At 42.6% G+C, this 23,080-nt stretch overlaps 2 protein-coding genes across 2 annotated transcripts in view; both read right to left on the reverse strand.

The window, feature by feature from the left end:
• KIAA0319L (KIAA0319 like) overlaps positions 1-23,080 on the reverse strand; it is a 105,288-nt gene extending 82,208 nt beyond the window's left edge. Inside the window, exons 1-2 of the mRNA XM_054721410.1 lie at positions 22,853-23,080; positions 19,709-19,878 (exon numbers count right to left, since the gene is read on the reverse strand). Of these exons, the coding sequence (XP_054577385.1) occupies positions 19,709-19,850 (142 nt within the window). The 5' untranslated portion in view covers positions 19,851-19,878; positions 22,853-23,080. The remainder of the gene's footprint in view (positions 1-19,708; positions 19,879-22,852) is intronic.
• Positions 12,590-13,190, reverse strand: LOC103294712 (cystatin-B-like). Its single transcript, XM_054721413.1, has one exon. The coding sequence runs from the start codon at positions 13,107-13,109 to the stop codon at positions 12,798-12,800; it is 312 nt and encodes a 103-aa protein (XP_054577388.1). The 5' UTR covers positions 13,110-13,190; the 3' UTR covers positions 12,590-12,797.

Genomic DNA, 23,080 nt, shown 5'->3' on the forward strand with positions numbered 1-23,080 from the left:
TTTGAAACCCACACAGTGAACCTTGAATCAGAGCACTTTTGTTTATGGGAAGGCCTTTCTTTCTTTTCTTTTTTTGTGCTGAGTGACTTTGTTGTTTCTAAAGAGAAGGCCATTTAGAGCAGCAGTCGCCAACCTTTTGGACTAAAGGAGATATTATCTCCTTTAATATCTATAATAACCCTATGAGTTAGGTGTTGTTATCATTTCTTTCTTTCCTTTTTTTTTCTTTTTACACATGAAGAAACCTGGAATTTTGACCCAAGATGATATAGTAAGTTGACTGGATTGAGATTCAAATCGAGGACCACTGGTTGGTGACTGCTGGTTTAGAGGATTGTGGCAGAGATATGTAAATTAAATAAAATAGCAGTAAGCTTGGGAGGAAATAATACAGCAAACCATGATGTGTTATTTTAGCAAATATGGCCAATAGAGGAGAAGTTTATGTCAATTTATCCATTAAAAAATCTCTGGTTTTGGAACATTATGTAAGTGTAAAAAAAAAACTGTAGTGGGCTGAACTGGGACATGTAAAGACTCAATACAACCAAGCTTCGAATACTTAAATATCTCAAACCACTTTTTGCTTATTGCAAATAAAACACAGAGCTACAGATGCTTTCTCATCTGTGTGTAAATGAAAGCGAAATTATGTGAGTAGTTAGTATTCTTAGAATTTTTGGGAGCCGGTTTATTTAAATGAAATCAAAGCCAATCTGTGTCTGTACAGAAATAATTTTCTTAGGGCTCTTATTCTCTAGACTTTACAGAGCTGTACATACTCTTCCCTCCTTCTGAAATAAAGAAGTAAAAAGAGCTCTGCAGGTTAAAAAACATTTCAAATAAATCTGGTAGAAGAAAGTTCAAAGGGATTAGAATATCACTTGTCTCAGAAAGCTGCTGCAGAACAGGGTTCAGTTCATCCCTGTCCCACTCTTTGTGCTCCCATAGTGCATCTTGGAATTTATCATGCTACTTTAAGTTTCTACATCTATCTCTGCTTCCATAGTGTGAATTCTCTCAGGATAGGAACTGGGTTTTATTTTGATGGGGACAGTATTTGTGGACTTAAACTGTGTGCACATAACACACAGATATTATCATTGATCTGAATTAAGCATCCTAAAGAAGGTATTAAAATTCTGTATGCATATCTTAAGGCATTGAATGTAAGACAACACATATAAAGAATCAGGGATCACAAATATTAGAAATGTATAATCAAGTTAAAGTCATCAATATAATGTGGCTCAGTTGGTTGAGCATCATCCTATAAAACAAGAGGTCATCAGTTCAATTCCAGGTCAGGGAATACACCTTGGTTGTGGGTTGATCTCCAGTAGGGGGTATGCAGGAGGAAACTGATTAATGATCCATATTTCTTTTTCTCTCATCAGTGTTTCTCTCTCTCTCTCCCTTGCTCTCTCTGTCAAATCAATAAAAACATATATTAAAAAACTAGAGGCCCAGTGCATGGATTCATGCACTGGTGGGGTCCCTCAGCCTGGCCTGCGGGGATTGGGCCGAAACCGGCTCTCCGACATCCCCCAAAGGGTCCTGGATTGCAAGAGGGCGTAGGCCATGCCAAGGGACCCCACCAGTGCATGAGTCCGTGCACTGGGCCTCTAGTATGCATATAAGATCTTTGGTTAATCTTTTCCTGCCCTCCCCCCTCCCCCCTTCCCTCTGAGATTCATCAGTCTGTTCCATGTTTCCATGCCTGTGGTTTCCGCTCCTGCGTTGAGCATCTGCCCCCTTGTGGTCAGTGCACGTCATAGCTACCAGTCAGACGGTCGGCTGGTCACTTAGGCTTATCTATATACACTGAGTAGCCAGATTATTATGATCTCTGAACACATAAAATCTGGCCACTCAGTGTGTGTGTGGTGTGTGTGTGTATTAGAGGCCCAGTGCATGAATTCGTGCATGGGGGGGTCCAACCAGCCTGGCCAGGGGGAGGGGACTTGGGTGGTTGGCCGGCCGGCCTGCCTGCTGGTCAAACTCTTGGTCGAGGGGGCAATTTGCACATTAGCCTTTTATTATATAAGATATACACTGAGTGTCCAGATTATTATGTGTTCAGAGATCATAATAATCTGGCCACTCAGTGTATATAAAAGCCTAAGCGACCATCGCAGCCGAACAGACAACTGAACAGGCTGTGTGGGGCAACTAGGCCAGCAGGGGGGTTAGTGAGGGGCGACCAGATGACCGAGCAGCAGGCTACATGGGGCGACCAGGCCGGCAGGGGGTTAGTGAGGGGCAATCAAATGACTGAGCAGCAGGCTGCATGGGGTGACCAGGTCCACAGGCGGGGCAGTTGGGGGTGACCAGGCTGGCGGGGGAGGGGCGGGCAGTGAGGGGCGACCAGGCTGGCGGGGGGGGGGGGGCAGTAAGGAGCGACCAGGCTGGCGAGGAGGGTCGGCAGTTGGGTGCGACCAGGCCGGCGGGGGGGGGGGGGGGGGGGGTTGGAGGCGACCAGACCGGGGGAGGGGGGAAGTTGGGGCGACTAGGCCGGCAGGGGGGGCCGTTGGGGGTGACCAGGCCAGCAGAGGGAGCAGTTAGGGGCAATCAGGCAGGCAGGTGAGCAGTTAGGAGCCAGTGGTCCTGGATTGTGAGGGATGTCCGACTGCTGGATTGGGCCTAAACCAGCAGTCGGACATCCCTTGAGGGGTCCCGGATTGAAGAGGGTGCAGGCTGGGCTGAGGGGATCCCCCCACATGCACGAATTTCATGCACCAGGCCTCTATTTTATATATATATATATATATATATATATATATATATGTAAATATAAATAAAATGCAGCCCAACCAGTTTTCTCAGTGGTTAGAGCGTTGGCCCCCAGACTGAAGGGTTTCAGGTTTGATTCCAGTCAAGGGCATGTACTTCGGTTGCAGGCTCAATCCGCAGCCCAATGTATGGGAGGCAAACAATCAATGTGTCTCTCTCACATGAATGTTTCTCTCTCTGTCTCCCCCTCCCTTTCACTCCCTCTAAAAAAAAAAAAAATCATGGAAAAAACATCCTCGGGTGAGGATTAACAACAACAACAACAAAATAATAATAATAATATAATGCAGTACTAACATTCAGATAATTTGATATTTTTGGTTTATTTACTGCAAATGTGTGGCTTTTAACATACTTCATCTTTATGACAGGTATCTATATGTATCTTCCTCTTCTAGCTCCATTTTCAAGTTGATTATAATTCACACATTCTACTGACAGGAATAAAAATTTGGGCAAATGGTCAATACTTCTGACTATCAAATTACCTAGTGGTTTTTCCTTATCCTCATCTATAAAATGGCAATATTTCTCTACTGCTTCAAAAGTGACATTAATTCTAGGCAGAACATAAAGCCTTATGGCTATCCAAATGTATCTTGGATAGCCTTATATTCTGCCCAGAACACACACACACACACACCCCATAAGCACACAGGAAAAACCCCTGAAAATACATCAGTGCACAGAGGGCCTTTATTCTTTACCTCTTCCTCCCCACTGACAGAAGCAGCCATGCTGCCAAGACAGCAACCCCCACATGAAATATGAGAGTGGAGGCGAAACAGCTCAATTGAAACAGCTCAATCAAAACAGCCTGGGAAAGGAAAGGCGGGTATGCTTGGCAGTGAAAGTCTCCATGAAAAGGCCAGAGAACTTTTGATTCTGCCTTGACATCCTGGGCAAATAATCCTGCTCAAGGTCTGCTTAGCTCAAGGTCTGCTTACCTGAGCTTAGAGGCCAAACACCAACCTTTGACCTTTCACAGAGAGGTAATATGAAAATGCGCCGTTTTTTGAAAAGTGCACTGTGAGAAATGTCAGGGTTCAGCTTAGAAGCATACTCTGGAGAGCAGAGCTGAGAGCGATTTTGAAACCAAGCTGTTAAGAGACTGATGAGGTGGAATGCACAGGTAGCATTCCACCTCATCAGGAAAATGAAAAGCTTGCACTGCTTCAGCACAGGGGGCTGTTTTGCTTCAGGCCAAAAGCCACAGACTGACCCAGTAGGATACAGATTACTCAGCTTTCTGAAATGGAATATGACTCTTCAGCTTCTCTCTACAAGGCTGCTTCATTTGATCTGATTAAGACTCACTCATTCTACCAGGCCTACTTCCATAGCCTCCAGATGACTCAGGTTGTCCTCAGTTAAGGACAATAAACATTGTTATCAAAAAAAGAAAAAGAGAAAAGGCGGGGAGGGCATTTCTTAACACTCAGAATGGCAGTTCTTTAAGATTTTAAGCTTGAATCTCAAATTAGAGCTACAGAAGTAAAACCTCCCCATCTCCCAGGTCTGATAATGCTAGTCATTCCCTTTATTACCTAAAAGAGAGAATCCATGAGCACATATTTATTTCAAACTCAAATGTGCTACTTGGTTTAGAATTGAAGCATAAAGTTAAGCCAATTGGAAGAAAAAGAGCATTCTTTAAAATCCTGTAATTTGCTGGGAGAGTGTAAAAGGGGCATTGGAGTGAGTCACACTGGGCACTTATCTTTAGGGGCAGAATCTGTAGTTGGAGTTTCAGAGAGGCCTTGGCCAGCATTCTTCTCTGCTTTTGTTTCTCCTAGCCAGCCTCTCTGATGGTTAATGCACCATCTGGGACATTATAATTCCTTCTTATCTTAGGGTATTTTACAATTTGCTTTCGTGACTGACCAGAGAAGTTCAGGATTTATATAATTTGGTGTTTGCCAGATGCTAAGCATTGGAACTGTTCACCTGAGAGCCTGAGTAACAAACCTGATGCCAAAAAGGTAGGAGCACCCTGATGCAAAGATTTTAAAGAGCTGACTGGCTGAATACATCTAATACCCATGAAATCAACAGAGAACACATACTTCCACACTGGGGATAAAGAATACAACTGTAGCACTTTTTCTAAATCTCCAGATAGCCACCCTCACTGCTTATTCAGGAATGTGGGTTATCAGTAGTGGAGAGGATGGGCTGGATTGAAAGCTGGAGACCTAACTATACTGTAGATAGGGGCTTCACCTACATAAATCTTAGCAGAAGGTTATTCTATTGAGACCAGCTTGGGATATCGATTGCTTTGTCTTTTACATTCCTAGGATTCTGCAAAGAAGAATGGATCTCTGTCACCAAATTACCTTGGGACCCTAGGAAGGCCTCAGCCTTTTTGGAGGAAATCTTGATACCAGTAACATCTACCCTCTCAAAAAGAATTTCTGCTCCCTAGAAATGACAAAGGAATCAAAAGACTGCCAGCTCCATGAGTACAGAGACCATGTCTGTCATATCACTGTATTTCTAATGCCTAGGATTGTAAGCTCCCAGTAAATACATTTTGAAGGAAGGGACTAACTCTGCAAGCTACTTCTGAAACAAAAATCCAAAAGTGCTATTGAATCAGCTCCAATCAAAACACTGTTCCGACCAAAAGACAGAGCTAACCTGGCCTAGCACGAGGCATTGCCAAGCATAGGCACATCATCAGTGCTGCAGGAAATAAACTAGGGATGAGGGCCACGTGGTGTCATGACAGCAGAAGAGTCCTCTTCCAGAGGGAAAGCATCCTTGGCTGAAGGAAGAAATAAGTAGCCAGTCATGCTCCTTAGTGGCATGTTACAATTATGGAAAATGCACAATACAGCTCACCCTGTCATGGGCTTCAACCAACCTCAGACCTGTAAAGCTATATGAATGGAGGTCTACTTTTCCTGACAATGAAGAAAGGCCAGAGGAGAACCTAGATGGCAGTGTAGGTAAATACCTGTACTCGCCGCCTCCCACAACCACATCAAAATTACAACTAAGCCCTGGCTGGTTTGGCTCAGGGGATAGAGTGTTTGGCCTGTGGACTGAAGGATCCCAGGTTTGATTCCAGTGAAGGGCATATGCCCAGGTTGTGGGCTGGATCCCCAGTAGGGAGCATGCAGGAGGCAACCGAGCAATGATTCTCTCTCATCATTGATGTTTCTCTCTCTCTCTCTCCCTCTCCTTTCTGAAATTAATAAAAATATATTTTAAAAATATCACAACTAAAATACAGAATAATCACCATCCAGAACTGCCTGAAAGCTGGATGAATGGAAGTCCTACAACTAGAGAAGTAAAGAAGAAAGCATGGTGAGAGGGGCAGGGGCATGGCATGGGCTGGACCAGCACCCATGTGTGCTGCTTTTTAAATCAGGAGGGAGATCGTCTCTGCAGAGGGCCCTGTGAGGAGCAAAGAGTCCCAGCCTCACACCAGACCCCCAGCCCAGACTTCTAGAGCTAGGAAAAGAAGTCCCCATAACTAAGAGCTAGAAAAACCAGAGGGGATTGGGGCTCAGTGACATGGAGGCTGCTGGAGACCCAGCTGTTCCTCTTAAAGAGCGGGCACACGAACTGAACTTACAAGATCCTGCTTCCTCTAAGCTCCAGCACCAGGGACACATATGAGGAGGAACTGGATTGTCTGGCATCAGGGCAGGAACTCGGGGGCAGCTTTCTTCGAGATGGAGGTGCTTGCAGGGGTCATTGTTCCTGTTCTGGGACCTCCCAGGTCACAGGGCTGCCTGGCAGCCATTTTTGTTTGCTCTCCCCCGCTATTCCCTGAGTCCCCACTGGATCCAATGTGCAGCCCTACCCAACCTGTGTGCAGTGATTTTTGCATATGAATGGCCTATCCTTGCTCCTGCATCAGACTGCTAAATGTCTCAAACAAGCAGCAGCTGGGTCAGGGTGCCCCAAACCTATCAATAAAAGGCCCAAGACCTGGCACTAGCACCAGCCTTCCTTGCTTCACAGGCCTTGCCTAGGCATTTACAAACACAATACAAATAGGAGAAATCTGCAGACCTCTCTGTAGCTCCTGCAGAGTGGCCCCAGGAGTGGCAGAGTTTGCACCTCCCTGGAGATCCAAGAGCCAGTGCACCCAGTGGACAGCGTCAGACCATACCAGATTACAACTCCACACATCCATAAGCACACTCAAGGGACAGACTCAGTGAGCACCAAAGCCCCACTGAAGCAAGTCCTGTTCCATCAGGGTGTCTCCTGTACAGCAGCTCTTCCACTGTAGCCGCAGCTGGTCCTCACAGCCAATTGGCCTACAGGTGAATTCCTCCCAGTGACACCAACAGCAATCAATTCTCAACTACAACAAGACTGTGCACACAGCCCACAAAGGGGCGCACCAAGAGTGCCTGGCTTAGGCAACTAGGGAGGCTAGGCCACTGGGCTCTATAGGACACCGATTATATAAGACCACTCAACAACTCCAGGAGATATAGCAGCTCTACCCAATACATAGAAACAAACACAGGGAAGCAGCCAAAATGCGAGACAAAGAAACATATCACAAATGAAAGAAATGGAAGAAAGCAAGCCACTGGATACAGAGTTCAAAAACACAGTTATAAGGTTACTCAAGAATCTTCAAGAGACCTGAAAGTAACTTAGTGAGATTTTCAAAGATCTTAGTGAGAAAGCCAAACACTAAGAGAATGGAAAAGGACCAGTCAAAAATTAAGCATACACTGACTGAAATAAAGAATAATATATAGGGATTCAACAGTAGAGTAGAGGATTCTGAGAATCAAATCAATGATTTGAAATATGAGGAAGAAAAAAACACCCAATCAGAAGAGCAAAAAGAAAACAAAAATATGAAGATAGTGTAAGGAGCCTCTGGGAAAACTTCCAGCACACCAACATTAACATTATGGGGGTGCCAGAAAAAGAGAGCCAGATATTGCAAACCTATTTGAAGAAATATTGACAGAAAACTTGCCCTACCTGGTGAAAGAAATAGACTTATAAGTCTAAGAAGCACAGAGAGTCCCAAACAAGAGGAACCCAAAGAGGACCACACCAAGACACATCATAATTAAAATGCCAAGGGCTAAAGACAGAAAGAGAATCTTTTTAAAAAAAATTTTTTTAAATATATTTCTTTATTGATTTCAGAGAGGAAGGAAGAGGGAGAGAGATAGAAACATCAATGATGAGAGAGGATCATTGATCGGCTGCTTCCTGCATGCCCCCTACTGGGGATCGAGCCCGCAACCCAGACATGTGCTCTTGGCCAGAATTAAACCTGGGACCCTTCAGTCCACAGGCCGATGCTCTATCCACTGAGCCAAACTGGCTAGGGCAAAACGAGAATCTGAAAAGCAGCAAGAGAAAAGCAGTTAGTTACCTCTAAGGGAGCACCCATACAACTGTCAGCTGATTTCTCAACAGAAACTATGCAGGCCAGAAGGGAGTGGCAAGAAATATTCAAAGTGATGAATAGCAAGGACCTACAATCTAGAGCTTCCTTAAAAAAAGTCAACCCATGTGGATAACATCCTTTAGACTGCTGATTTCTCTACCCAGCAAGCTATCATTTAAAAATGAAGGTCAAAGCTGATCGATGTTTCTCTCTCATCGATGTTTCTAACTCTATCCCTCTCCCTTCCTCTCTGTAAAAAAAAAAAACCAATAAAAAATATTTAAAAAAAAAAAATGAAGGTCAAATAAAGAGCTTCTCAGACTAGAAAAAGCTAGGAGCATATCACCACCAAACCAGCATTACATGAAATGTTGAAGGGTATTCTTTAAGAAGACAGAAAAAAAAGATAAAGATAAAAATATGAATAATAAAATGGCAATAAATACATATCTATCAACAATTTAATCTAAAAATCAAAATAAACTAATAAGGAATCTAATGAACAGAATAAACGGGTGAATAAAATAGAATCAGAGGCATGGAAATGGAACAGACTGACAATTCCCAGAGGGAAGGGTGGGGCGGGAAGAGATCAAAGATCTTATATGCATATATGCATTACCTATGGACACAGACAATAGGGTGGTAAAGGCCTGGAGCAGGACAGGAACTGAGTGAAGGGAGGTAATGCAGGGAAAAAAGAGGGACATCTGTAATACTCTCAACAATAAAGATTGAAAAAAAAAAAAAAAGAAAGAAAGGCTAGGTCTCCTACATTATACTTAAAAAATGTAGGGACTGAGATCCCACTAGAAAGAGGTTTAAAGAAGCCAGCTGCCCACTTGGTCATCCTGGAATTAGACAAGAGTTTAACCAAACAGGATTTTATGTGATCACTAGTGGCCTGGTGCACGAATTTGTGCACATTGAAAAGAAATTTTAATTAGAAGAAATATTTTAGAATCTCTATTCACTCTTTCTCTATAATAGAAGTGTCAACCAAATTCACAATCGACAATGACAAATCGAAATACACGCATGCAATTGGCGCCAGCGAGAGCTTTATATGTATCATGCATATGTGAGTCAACTTTGCTTTTTATATATATAGAATAAACTTGATTAATTAGATCTGCTTTCTGATTTAGCTAAACTTTATCCAGCCCAGTGAAGCACCCCAACTTCTCTTTCAGGTAACTGTCAGCAACACAGCAGTAAATTATCAACACGAAGCAGATTATTATTGTAGTTCACACAGGGAGAACAAAGGGTAAAATATTTAACTGCAGCAGTGTTTGACTATATTCTGAGCAGTGAGACAACCTGAAGTCATTTTCAAGGTCCACCATTTCTTACTTCTTTTCAGTTGGGTCAAGTTTCTAAGCTTTCTAAATCTCCGTTTTCCATCTAATGAAAAGAAAATAGGATTCTACCGAGTCTCCTAACTACCTACTCCAGGACTCTTGCGAGGATCAAATGGGAAAACACTTCACAGACATTTGGTTAAAGTGTGAAATGTTTTCACCTGGCTATAAAGCAAGTCATGTTCCTGGGCTGAAGAAACTGCAAGGAGACTAGTCGCTAAGGAGAGGAAACCAGGCGTTGCTATGTGACGTCATTACCCGGATGGTCAGACACTTAGCATATCAGCCTTATATATATAGATATTATAATGACTCTGCTAACATTTCCTGAATTTTTATTTATGCACCTGGAAGTAGATTAAGCACTTGCATGAACATTTTATTTAATCCTCACAACAATCCTATGAGAGGCACTGTCATTCCCATTTTGTAGATAAGGAAATTGATGAAAGGTGGGTTTCAGAAACACTAACCAGTATCTACACTAATAAAAGAGAAATATGCAAATTGACCATACCTCCACGATGCCAGCCAGCCAATCAGGAGTGAGTATGCAAATCAATCCAACAAAGATGGTGGGTTAATTTGCATACACAGGCACAGAGGGGCTGGGTGGCACAGGACGCCTGCTATGAGGGGGAGGGCGGAGGGAGCTTCAGGAGCGGTGCTCCGGCTGGAGTGGAGAAGACTGAAGGCTCCCGCTAGAGCGAAGATGGAAGGCGGTGGCCAGAGTGAAGGCCTGGGTCCCCAGTGCTGGAGGAAAACCGGTGCTGGCAGCCAGGGAAAGGAAGGCCTATTGCATGAATCTCTGTGCTATGGGCCTCTAGTATAATAGAACAGCACTCACATTCAGGCTTGTCTTACTCCTGAGTGCCTTCTGTCTCTTGCTTAGTTGATGAATAGGTAGGTGATCAAGATCAATTCTTAACTTCTCTCTAAAACTAATCCTGTACTGTCAGGAACCAAAAGTATCTAAAGGATGCTAACCACATGGGCTGACTTTTTTAAAGGAAGCTCTTGGATAAAGGATCAGAAAGAAAGTTCAAAATGCAGGCCCTTAAACCAAAAGCTATGCATTTTGACCCCATTTCTTCAATACTACTCAGCTGAGAAAAAAATGTCCAAACACTAACCAGACACATAGTTCTTGGTCATGTTCCGGCCAATTCCACATAATAATGCCTTGAATTGGAAGCTGTTCCAGTAAGTAAGATTTTTACACAATCTCCAAAATAAGCCAAATGGCCTTGCTTTGGCCCTGCAATGTTATTTTGTTGTGATAAGCTCCTCCACTATATTACTATTTTCTCCCTTGAGGACTTCCTGAGGAAAGTCAACTTAAGAAAATTTTTAAGTTAAATTGGATTTACTGGCCAATTATGTCATTTTCTTATCCCTCTTTACTTTGTTAGGAAATGTGTTTACATGTTTCTAAAAGGCAAAAAGAACCCACCAAAACTACAGTTTTCCAAGATAGAGAGAAGGACTTAAGATGATTATCTTTTACTAAAAAGTATTCAAACAAGAGACAATTACTTCATTTCACTGGGAGAGAGGCTAACTTTAGAGGATTCTGACTGGTCTTACTTAGCGCAATTAAACTGTGATATAACAAGATACCACTGACTTACTCAATGCTAGCTGACTTTTAGAATAAAAAAGCTTGCATAGTTTGTGTTAACAACCAGAACACTCTACCTTCCCCCAGCTGCCGTGTACTCAAGTCATTATCCTACAATCTGAGGAGACAGATTTAGGATTAATAATTTATTACCTCCCTATACTGCAATGTAGTGAAGAATATAGGACAGTTTGGCAGGAGAAAGTTCCTGCTGAAGGCTCATTGCTGTGAGACATATTCCATTAGTCATTCACCTTAAATTAGGTGCCCAGCAGATACAAGAAGAGCAGGGATATAATGCCACCTAAAAAGTCTCCTGAAAATGCTTTTCTCTTGAAGATAAGACCAATGCATGTTCAAAATATATTATTCTCTTAAAAGAAAATGATACCACTTGGTCTGACTGGCACAAAGGGGCTACAGCCCTCAGAGTACAATCAAAGGTGAGGTACAAAGAAGGTGCCTTCTGTCTGCCAGGGGCAAATATAAGCAGTTATGAGATCAAAACAAGAATTAGTGGGGAGAGGAAGGGCGGGCGCGCGGATGGGAATAAAAAAAAAAAAAAAAAAAAAAAAAGAATTAGTGGGGAAAAGACCTCTTGCCCAACCAGGAGCTGTTTTTGTCCCATCTGCAGTCTCTGTGGGGTTTGAGGGTGATAATTATTCTCTTCCACCCAGAGATTGGGACTAATTAAAAAATAAAACATGGCAGTAAGAGGTAGACAGATATCAAAATATCATCATTATAAGAAGCGATAAGGTGACTGGAGAACATAGCTTAGATGTACAATCACAATACGCTTTCTAATACTTTCCTATGCAGAATGAAATTTAACCAATTGGACAAATGCAGGCTGTCCTACCATGGACAAACCAGTTAGAACATGGCAGGGAGAAAACACATACAAATCCTGAAGACTGGTCATTTCATACAACAGGATTCTTTTCCAAATTCACCAATCAGGAAAATCAGTCTTCCATTCATGACGACAGCCAGAGAAAGGGTAGGAAAAAAGAAGACTTTCCTTCCAAATATTATTCCCTCCTGGGAAGTGAAGTGTCCTTAATTAATGGGCTAAGACTGAAAACCAGAATAGGAAAGAGTGATTCTCCTTAACATGTATATTCCAACATGGTGCTATTTCTAGCATTATCTTTAAGCTAAACCAGCAAACCTTTATTGTTATCTACTATGTGCCAGATGCTTGGCATGTTTCATGAATAAGACAGTTTCATGAAGCAGATACATAAGCAGGTAATCACAGTAGACTTCTACTCACAGCCATGACGGAGTAACTAGTACGAGACTTGCCATCTATTATAAAACTGGGCAGAATATACACGACAACTGTTTTCAGGAGATAAGAGGCAGTGCAAGGCAATAACCCTCGAAATAAGGGACACTTTTTTTTTTTTTAACTTAAAAATGTATTTATTTCGAGATCACCTAAGGCCGCTTGGAAAGCAATTTAGCTGAGATCATTGATTGGGAGGAAAATCACGCTATTAAAGTCAGAAGCAGAGACACCAGATTGGTGCAGAGCAGCACGGAGACGCCGCTCATTTATGACCCCAGCACACGAACACGTGACAGAGAGCCACGTGGCGAAGGTTCAGTTCAAAATCCAGAACTAGAAATAGGTCAGCTCGTCCTGCTTGGTCTTGTTGGTCTGATAGTCGTGCAAGGCCAAGGCTTTGTTTTCATGAGGGAGACTTTGAAACACTCGAATGTGCACGAAGTCATCATCTTCAACTTGAACCTTGATGAAGTAGTTAGTCCCTGCGACCAGCTGGCTCTTGTACTCCGTGGCCTTGAAAGTGGAGTACTTCTTGTTTTCCTTCTCCTCCAGCTGGGCCTTCACCTTGTCGACGATGGCTTGGATCTCGTCTGTGGCGGGCTGGGCGGCGGAGCACCCACCGCACATCGTCCGGGTAGCGCTCATGGCGGAGCAGCGGGCACAGAGCAAGGGCCTGCGAGTGAGTTTAGCAGTGAAGACAGAGCGAGTCGAAATAAGGGACACTTTAAGTGAGTCCTACAATTGCCCATTTCTCTGTGGGGTACAACTTCCCAACCAGGGCACAGAAAGCTGGAACCCAAAGAGAGCAGGGGCTTCACTGAGACCAAGAAGCAGACATCTGAGCTTGCCTAGAATCTGAGTGGTAAGACAATGAAGAGGAAGGAACTGTGAAAAAAGGGGGCAGGGCCCCAGAAGTCCATTGGAAGGGTCCACTACCAGGCTGAGGGGTGGGATGTAAAGGCAGAGGGCAAGACCACTGAGGTTTATTAGATGTAGATGGTACAGGGCTGAGAGGGAAACAGAATCACCACAAGTTATGCAGTGCTGGGGGAAGAAGGCAGAAGCATTTTGGAATTCCAGCTCTAAAAGAGCAAAGAAAACACATTAACACTGCAGATCAGCAAACACCAGAAAGGCTTCACCTTAGAGTAGGCCACACTCCAGAGCAAGACCTACTCAGACCTCTCTTCAAAAGTCTAAAACCCCACAGTATAATGTGGCAGAGATGTACAGACACTATATGAGAACATTAAAGAACAGTTCAACTGAGGGTACCCAGGGAAAGCATTACAAAGGAGCTTTATGTTTACCTGAATCAGAGTACGTCAGGCAGAATGATAACAGCACATGCAGAGGAACGGAACACTATGCCTGGAAACATGAGATGGTACTCCTCAAACAGTGATTTGAATGTGGAGGAGAGAAAGGAGTATAGAATGTTTCAGGGATTTCTACCTCAGAATATGAGTGAAGGTGATCTTTTCATGGTTGTAGGGGATAAAAAAGGAGGAAAAGGGCTAAACGATCATGGGTTCAGTTTTTATATATAAAGTTAGAGGTGCCCAGTCGGTGTGGCTCAGTGGTTGAACGTTGACCTATGAACTAGGAGGTCACATTGTTCAATTTCAAGTCAGGGCACATGCCTGGGTTGCGGGCTTGATCCCCAGCAGGAGGCATGAAGGAGGCAGCCAATTAATGATTCTCTCTCAGCACTGATATTTCTATCTCCTTCTCTCTTCCTTTCTGAAATCAGTAAAAATGAAAATCTTTTTAAAAAATATATTTTATTGATTTTTTACAGAGAGGAAGAGAGAGGGACAGAGAGTCAGAAACATCGATGAGAGAGAAACATTGATCAGCCGCCTCCTGCACACTTCCCACTGGGGATGTGCCCACAACCAAGGTACATGCCCTTGACCGGAATCAAACCTGGGACCTTTCAGTCTACAGGCCGATGCTCTATCCACTGAGCCAAACCAGTCAGGGCAAAAATAAAAAACTTAAAAAAAAAAAAAAGTTAGAGGTAGCTGAAACATCCAATTGCAGATGTATAACATAGAAGTGGCTATATGGTTTGTAACCCAGACAGAAGTGAATGAACAGTTATAGATATGGGAGTAGTGGCCACATAGGTTATAATTATGGGGGGAAATGAGATTGCCCAGAGAGAGCACACAAGAATGAGACAAAAAAGGGTAGAAACAGAACCATGAAGAACAAAACATTTAAGGGACAAGCTAAGAAGGGAATGAGGGAAGAATAATTAGAAAGCTTAATGTATCAGCAGGAAGGAGAACAAAGTGAAGTCTGGTGTAACTTAAGGTAACCAAGGAAAGTCACAAGAAAGAAGTATGCAATGCAGCAGAGATGTTAACTACAATAAAAACTAAAGGTCTGCCTAGCCGGCGTGGCTCAGTGGTTGAGCGTTGACCTATGAACCAGGAGATCATGGTTTGATTCCCGGTCAGGGCACATGCCTGGGTTGCGGGCTCAATCCCAAGTGGGGAGCATGCAGGAGGCAGCTGATTGATGATTCATCATCAATCTTTCTATTTTTCTCTCTCCCTCTCTAAAATCAATAAAAATGTGTATATTAAAAAAAAAAACACATAAAGGTCTCCAACTAGGTCACTGGTTAATATAAGATGTGTATATTTAAAAAAAAAAAGTGTATATTAAAAAAAAAAACACATAAAGGTCTCCAGAAGGTCACTAGTTACCTTGGCAAAAACCGAGGTTTGAGCAGAAGCCAGACCTCACTAGATGTCTGGTGTGGTCTATCTGCATTCAGAAAGCTTCACTGGTTGGGAAGAAAGACTAAGTCAGGGAACTGACTAGAGATTCCTCACAAAGAACATGTCTAGCTCAATAAATATTTGTTGAACGAATATGTAACTTTAAAAAAGTGAACAAAAGAATAATTTGTACCCATCTGGTTATTTTACCAGTCCTTGTTTCTTACTGTGACTGTTTATCTGCAAATTATATACGTATTCTGCATAAGCCAAGTTCTATTTCCTCCATGAAGCCCTCCCTCATTTTTCTAAACTTCAGTAACATCCTGTACTATAATAAAAAAAGACAGGCCGAAACCGGTTTGGCTCAGTGGGTAGAACGTCGGTCTGCGGACTGAGGGGTCCCAGGTTCGATTCCGGTCAGGGGCATGTACATTGGTTGCGGGCACATCCCCAGTGGGGGGTGTGCGGGAGGCAGCTGGTCGATGTTTCTCTCTCATCGATGTTTCTAGCTTTCTATCCCTCTCCCTTCCTCTCTGTAAAAAAATCAATAAAATGTATTTTAAAAAATAAATAAATAAATAAAAAATAAATAAAAAAATAAAAAAAGACAGACAATAACAAGTGTTAGTGGGGACAGAGGGAAACTGGAACCCTCATATATTGCTGGTGTAAATGTAAAATGGTGCAGGTGCTTTAGAAAACAAAAAGTTAAAGAATTGCCATATGATCCAGCAATTCCACTCCTAGGTATATAAACAGAATGTGGTATATTATTCAGCCATGAAAAGGGATGAAGTACTGATACATGCTACAACATGAATGAACCTTGAAAACATCATGCTAAGTGAAAGAAGCCAGACATAAAAGATCACATAGTGTATGAATTCATTTATATGAAATATCCAGAATAGGCAAATCCAGAGTCAGAAAATAGATTAGTGGATTCCAGAAGCTAGGGAGAGGAAGGAATAGAAAGTGACTGCTAATTAGTACTGGGTTTCTTTTAGCGGAGGGAGGTTTAATGAAATGTTCTGGAATTATATCTCAGTAAAAATATATATATATATCCTCCTCTAATTTCTTACTAAAGAACTCCTAAATTTTACCCATCTATTTAGCACTACTTCATATTGAGTGAAATTACTCTCTTCAGTGAGAAATTCCGTGAAAAACAACCTCATCAATTTTCTCCTGGACTACTCCATTCACTTCCTAATAGATATCCTACTCTAGTCCTGACATCCCTCCCCTTTTCATCTTATTTCAATCCCCACTATTATCATTCTTCTATATCCCAGCAAAATGATCTAGAAATTTACCAGTATTCTTCTTCTGCTTAAATTTTTCAATAGCTCCTAATTCCTTAAAGCAATGATCTCTAAGGTAGAATGCTTGCTTAAAAGAGGTGCACAAGACAAATCACTGGAATATGAAAATATTAGTGCTATTTATATATTTTTTAGTTGATCCCTTTACATTTTTGCTTTTGCCAGTACAATGGTACTTGTTATAACATATGAACAAACACATATTGGGGTACATCCTTAACTTTTTTATGGATTAGAGTACATAATCAAGAAAATTTGTAGACCACCTACCTAAAAAGATTAAAATCAAAGTTGCTTTGCATGGCATACAAGATCCTTCGTGACCTGGGCACCATCTACCTGTTCAGGAGCTGCCATTCCAGCTTTGCTCTTTATATACCAGCAACACTAAACTGCTTATACTAGTAGAATTTCCACTATATACCAGGCTATTTCACACTTTTGTGTCTTTGTTCTTGCATTCCCATTCCCAAGGAATACAACTGCCCAACAATCACAACTCTCAATTGTAGGGAAGTTATACAATGTTATGCAACATAGAATAAGTGAGTGCTGATGAATGTTCTCCTTCTAAATGTGTCCTTGGGATAAATTCCTAGAAGGGGAATTACTAAGTCAAAGAGCATAAAAATTTTGAAGATCTTGATATTTATGCCAAAAAACTCTCTGTTCAAATTCCCAAGCACAATATAAGGTCAACCACATCACCCCTTGGCAGCATTAGATATTTTTACATTCATTTTCATCAATATGATGGATTAAAAATTATGTCACTTTAATCTATGGTTCTTTAGTTAGTAATGAGAATGAAAATTTTTTAAATGTTTGTAAGTCATTTAATTTCTTACTTATGTTACTCTCTGTTTATGTCCTTTATTCAGTTTTTTCTACTAGGATATTGTTGTTGTTTTTTTTTTTAAAAAATGATGAGAAAGAGATCTGATAAATTAAAATATATAACAAATTTGTCATTTGTTGCTTGCACGTTCACTCAGTTTGAACACACTCGATTCTCGGTTCTTTCATGGTAAAAGTTCCAAACTTTCTTAAAACACAAGTAGTACAATCTAATCCCCAATAGAACCACTCTTAACAATACCAACTTTGTACCTTAATACTCAATCTGCTCACTAGGATGCTGTTTTTAAGCACCCAGCTCAGGAATATTAAGACTAACCCAAGGAGCCCACAGTACAATGTCTAATCAAGTATTAGCCCAAAAAATACAGAAAAACTAGGAAATGCTTCTTCCTCCTCTGTACTTGGAATCCCTCAAATATCATGGTTCAGGGTAAAAAAATTGTCTTTGGTCCTCCAAAAGATCACCTGTAGTTAGAAGATACAGTAGCATCGAAAAAGAACATGAGCTTTAGAGCAGACAAACCTGGGTTTAGGATCCTGGCTTTATCATGTTCTTGCTATGTGATCCTAGTCAAGTCATTTGGCCTCAATTTCCTTATCTATAAAATGAGAATAAAACTATTGGTTTTAGGCTTATCCTGAGAATTAAATGAGATAAGGTATGTAAGGTTTGTAACCAGGGGTTTTGAATACTGTAAGTGCATTCCAAAAAATGTGGTTTTCCCCCTCTGATGGTGCCAATTCAGTAACTTATTTAATTCAAATGATCTTACATAAACTGTTAGCCTGAAATAGCTGTCCCAGCAAAGCATCATCTAGGTAAAAAACATTTAGGTCAGCTTTCTGTCAACTGCAATTTCCAGTGCTATAATTATGCAATCATCAACCACCTCTGCAAGACAACAAAAACCCCAAAGTTGATGTTACTGAAATTGCTATATACAGAAATTACTTGAGTCTCAAGATCATGACCACCAATTCCTTTAGGAAAGCAATAGAAACCTTTTTTTTTTTTTAATATATTTTATTGATTTTTTTACAGAGAGGAAGGGAGAGGGACAGAGAGCTAGAAACATCGATGAGAGAGAAACATCGACCAGCTGCCTCCTGCACACCCCCCACCGGGGATGTGCCCGCAACTAATGTACATGCCCTTGACCAGAATTGAACCTGGGACCCTTCAGTCTGCAGACCGACGCTCTATCCACTGAGCCAAACCGGTTTCGGCAATAGAAACCTTTGTAATTATAGGAGCAAAAGGCTGATTAGTTATCCCAGACAGTGATCTCTACAACAGAAGCCTTTTCTGGTCACTACCCAGAATGGCAGCATACTCAGAAGTCTTTCTCAAATTGCTATTTTCTCACATTTCATACTCTGAAAGAAACAATGTCAACGAATGAACTGAATGGGGAAGGGAAGAAAAGAAAGAAAGGATATCCTTTGAAATCTAGCTTTCTTTTTTTCTTTTTTTAAAATATATTTTATTGATTTTTTTTTTACAGAGAGGAAGGGAGAGGAATAGAGAGTCAGAAACACTGATGAGAAAGAAACATCAATCAGCTGCCTCCTGCACACCCCCTACTGGGGATGTGCCCACAACCAAGGTACATGCCCTTGACCAGAATCGAACCCGGGACCCTTGAGTCCGCAGGCCGACCCTCTATCCACTGAGCCAAACCGGCCAGGGCGAAATCTAGCTTTCTTGGCACTCTTTTCTGGAAAGACGCTCTAAGCTGGTGAAATAATCTCTAGGAGGAAAACATACTTTATGAAATCTATTAGCATAACCCCTTTCTATGGGAAAAGCAAGGAACACATTCTCCCTGTAACATTGATTCTTTTAGGAAAGGAAGCAAAGTATCATTTACTAAGCACCTATGTTCAGATGCTGTACCATACTATTTAATTATGTTATCTCTCAAATCAAACTATGAGGTAGGTCTTACCTTCCTTATAGACAACAGGTAATTTGCTCAAAGTTTTATTATTATTAAGTGGAAATACCCAGCTCCAAGTCCAGGTGTCAGGTCTGTCCAACTCTGAAACTTTTCTCTTTTCATTACACCTCAACAAATCTCCAAATGACTGTGCCAATTCTCTTATATGAGAAAGAACCCAATTTAATTGTTAGTACCAAAACAAAACAAATAATTCCAACTAAGTGTCCACCAATAGCCCGTTTCTGACAATTAGCACACCGCTTTTCTGCCTCCTGTTTTACCAACTTCCCTATATAGTCTTTAAAATGAACTGAAGGACTCACACAAAATGCCCTTTTTTAAAAACCTTAATAAATCTATAAAGAAAATGGTACCTGTTGACAAGCACAGCACACTGAAGCAGAAGCAAATATAAAACAGATGCAGGCTTCTCAACCACTTCACAGATGTCTGCCAACAAAATCCTGATAAAATCCAGGAAGCAGAACTTGGCTTGACTCCCAGCTTCTTCTCCATTGCCTTCCAGATAGGCAGAACCAATCCACTAGAGAGAGAGAAAGAGAAGAAATAATATGCCAAGTAATTAATAATTGATTCCTAGAAATGTGGCATGCTAGATAGAGAACATGATAAATTAGGGGGAAGAAAAATTTCAAGTTTGTCTTTCACTGCTCATCTCTGCCCATAAATTTTAAACCTAAGCTTTGACATAGCCTATAATTATCAGGATAAAAAAGATAGCAAGGGATGTGAAATGAATCCACTGTAAAACAGAAACAACTTGTATTCCATTATTTTCTAGTCTAACAGTAAATCAACTATGTGGAAGAATGGAAAGAATACCAGCCTGAAAAAAAGATCTGAGTTTCAGTACCAATTCTGCTAACAGCTTTGTGGCTTTGACCAATACACTTTCTTATCTATGAAAAGATGAGGTAGGACCTGAAGGTTTTATGTAGTCATGTTTTTCTTTTTGTTTTAATTTAATGTGATGGTCTTTAGGCAGGGCATATACTCTCCAGTTTGCTACTGCCCCCACCTCTATTATCTTAAAATTTTATCCAATGTATACTTCAATGTCACCTCCCTGACCCCTAGAATCATTTGCAATTCCTGACTTGAATTCATACATTCAACAAATATTTACCGAGCCCCTACTGTGTGCTAGATATTGTGCTGGCTACTCTAGAATCTAGGGGCTATTTGACATATGTCCCTTTCAGGAGGAAAACAGTGATTTTCCATCAATTTCTTCTGTATTACACAACTTCCCTATATCATATAATTATATAAATCCTGTCAACATTATTAGAGTTGATCAAGTTCTGAAGAAGCCATTCAAAAACTTTCTGTCCAAGCCCTGGCCTATATAGCTCAGTTGGCTGGAGAGTCATCCCCTACGCCAGAAGTTGGTGTTTGATTCGAACACACACACACACACACACACACACACACACACACACACACACACGGCTATAAAAGTAAGATACAGCCCAACCAAGAAAAGGCTCTCACTGAGCCTTAAACATACGAAGGACTTCATCTTTCTCATTCACTTCCATCCATTCCTGTTTCTAGTTGTTTTGTACTTGTATGTTAGGGGAAAGGGGGCAGAAAGGTGTGTGCACCAGAGACATGCTCAAGGGATTAATAAATGGAGCCTAAGCTAAAAGTACTAGTATATCCAGCAACTTCTCTAGCCTCCTAAGATGTAATGGGAGAGAGAGTGTGTGTGTGCATGTATCTTAAGCAACAATTTCTGTCTACCACAAAAGGATTTTAAAACTCAAGGTGACTCAGCACCTGTTATCAATAATAGCGTGACAGGTGGGCGATAGAAGCACTAAATGAATAGGTTTTGAAAATGGGAGTAATAAACACTATTGAATTAGCAAGCTGATTAAAAGTACAATGTCTTACAAATCATGCATAAGAGAGAGGCAGAGCTATGCTATGAACTCCCAACCAGTCATTCCTATGAAACCTACAATTGCCAAAGGGCATAAATCACTGCTGGGTCTAGTGGAAGGCTTGCTGACCAGGGCAGGAACAACACTTCACCAAGATCCAAATGGTTGGTTATAGAATCAACGGTAACAGCCCAGGGAGACAACGCACACCCCCACAATACTTGACAAATGAAAATCTAGAAAAGCTTGCAACAGTTCTGGCATTTGGGGCGTTACAAGTACACCCGAAATAAAAGCACTCTCTGTTGCAGCAGCTGTTCAGACAGAGCAGGGGGTAATGTTTACTTAATACTTCAGGTTGATGGGGAATGTATCATAGTTCAGTCTGTCAGCTATATACGTGGAACTCCATTTATGTACACAGCGATAAGATATGTTTGAACAGCCTATTCAGTTGGTGTGAGTAATCAAGAATAAAGCTCCCTTTAAGAAAAAAATAAAAAGTCTCAGATATTTGAGAAAGTTACAGAACAGACTGCCATGAATAAATAGCTTTGCTTATATTTGCAGACATTGTTTTCCAAATAGCTGGGGAAATGAACAGATTGTTTTGGAGGGGGGGGTCGTCTATCCAATTTGTTCCTAGCTTCCAGTCTGTTAATCATCTAAGAAAGCACACGAGTCAGCTAATTCTCTTCACCTGCTGCATCTAATGTCGGTTGGGCACAACCACCATGAGGTGAGAGAAGGCAAAGCTTTCCTGGAATCCTGCCTGGTTCTCTTCTGATTTCCTTCATTTCACCTTTGTGCTCCCTCGCAGCCCCCACGGGACCCCTCCGTGGGGCATAATTTCCCAAGTCCAAGTCTTGGATAAGGCAGGTTTCCGCAGAGTAATTTACACGTCGTGCTCAGCCCCGCCCTCCTTAATCTGCATCCACTTTCTACCTAGGTGGAAACACCAAACACCTGAGACAGCAGCTAAGGGCGAGGCTGCACAAGTCGAGGGGGCTGAGACCGCGGCGCCCCGAGCCGGGCTGTCCTTCGGGGGGTGGAGGGAGCTGCAGGGCCAGGCCCGGCCTGAGAAGAGGAGTGCAGCCTGGGACCCGACCTCCGCATCTATAAAGCCAGAAGCAGCTGGCAGTCCTGGCCGGGCCAGAAGCGCCACCTCCGGGTCCCGTCACCCCGCAGCGCACCCCAGAAATAGCCCGTTCCGCTTGCCCCTCCCCTGAGCTCGTGGTCCTCGGCCGGGCAGCCGGCCTCCTCGGGCCACCTACCAGGGCTCAGAGCCACACAGCGGGGCCCCGGCTATCGGGCGCCTCCGCCTCCTCCCGGTCCATGGGGTGGGGACCCCACCTCCGCTCCCCTCACCCGGAGGGGGAGGAAGAGGAAGAAGGTAGCACGGGCTTCCCACCCAGCAGCTCCCTCTCGCCTCAGCCTTCCCGGACAGCGACGGCGGCCGGAAACGCCGCCTCCTCCCACCTCCGGGCGCAACCCGGAAATACACTCTCCGTGCTTAGCTAGCCCTCCCACCCTACCCCCCCAGGAAAGTCAATTCCAGCCGCGAGACCGACGGGAGGAGGGGCAGGTCTGGGAGGTAGAACTACCTACGGGCTGAGGAACCCGAGCCTCCAGGCCGTCGCCTCCCGCACTCCAGAGGCGGTCTGCACCTTCGCCTGCCCTGCGCGCGCCCGGGCCCCAGTCTCGGGCAATACCCACAAGCAAGATGGCGGCAGCGGCAGCACCTCCGACGGCTTAGCGCCCCTCCGTGCTATTGGCCAGGGCCCGGAGTGAAGACGCCTCTGATTGGTCGAGAGCGCTGCGGGGGGTGGGGGTGGA

The sequence above is a fragment of the Eptesicus fuscus genome, chromosome 9, assembly GCF_027574615.1.
Source record: "Eptesicus fuscus isolate TK198812 chromosome 9, DD_ASM_mEF_20220401, whole genome shotgun sequence".
In the NCBI taxonomy this organism is placed as follows: domain Eukaryota; kingdom Metazoa; phylum Chordata; class Mammalia; order Chiroptera; family Vespertilionidae; genus Eptesicus; species Eptesicus fuscus.

Bases quoted from the DNA above. Each gene is read 5' to 3' on its own strand.
- LOC103294712 (XM_054721413.1), bottom strand. From the start codon at position 13,109: ATGAGCGCTACCCGGACGATGTGCGGTGGGTGCTCCGCCGCCCAGCCC.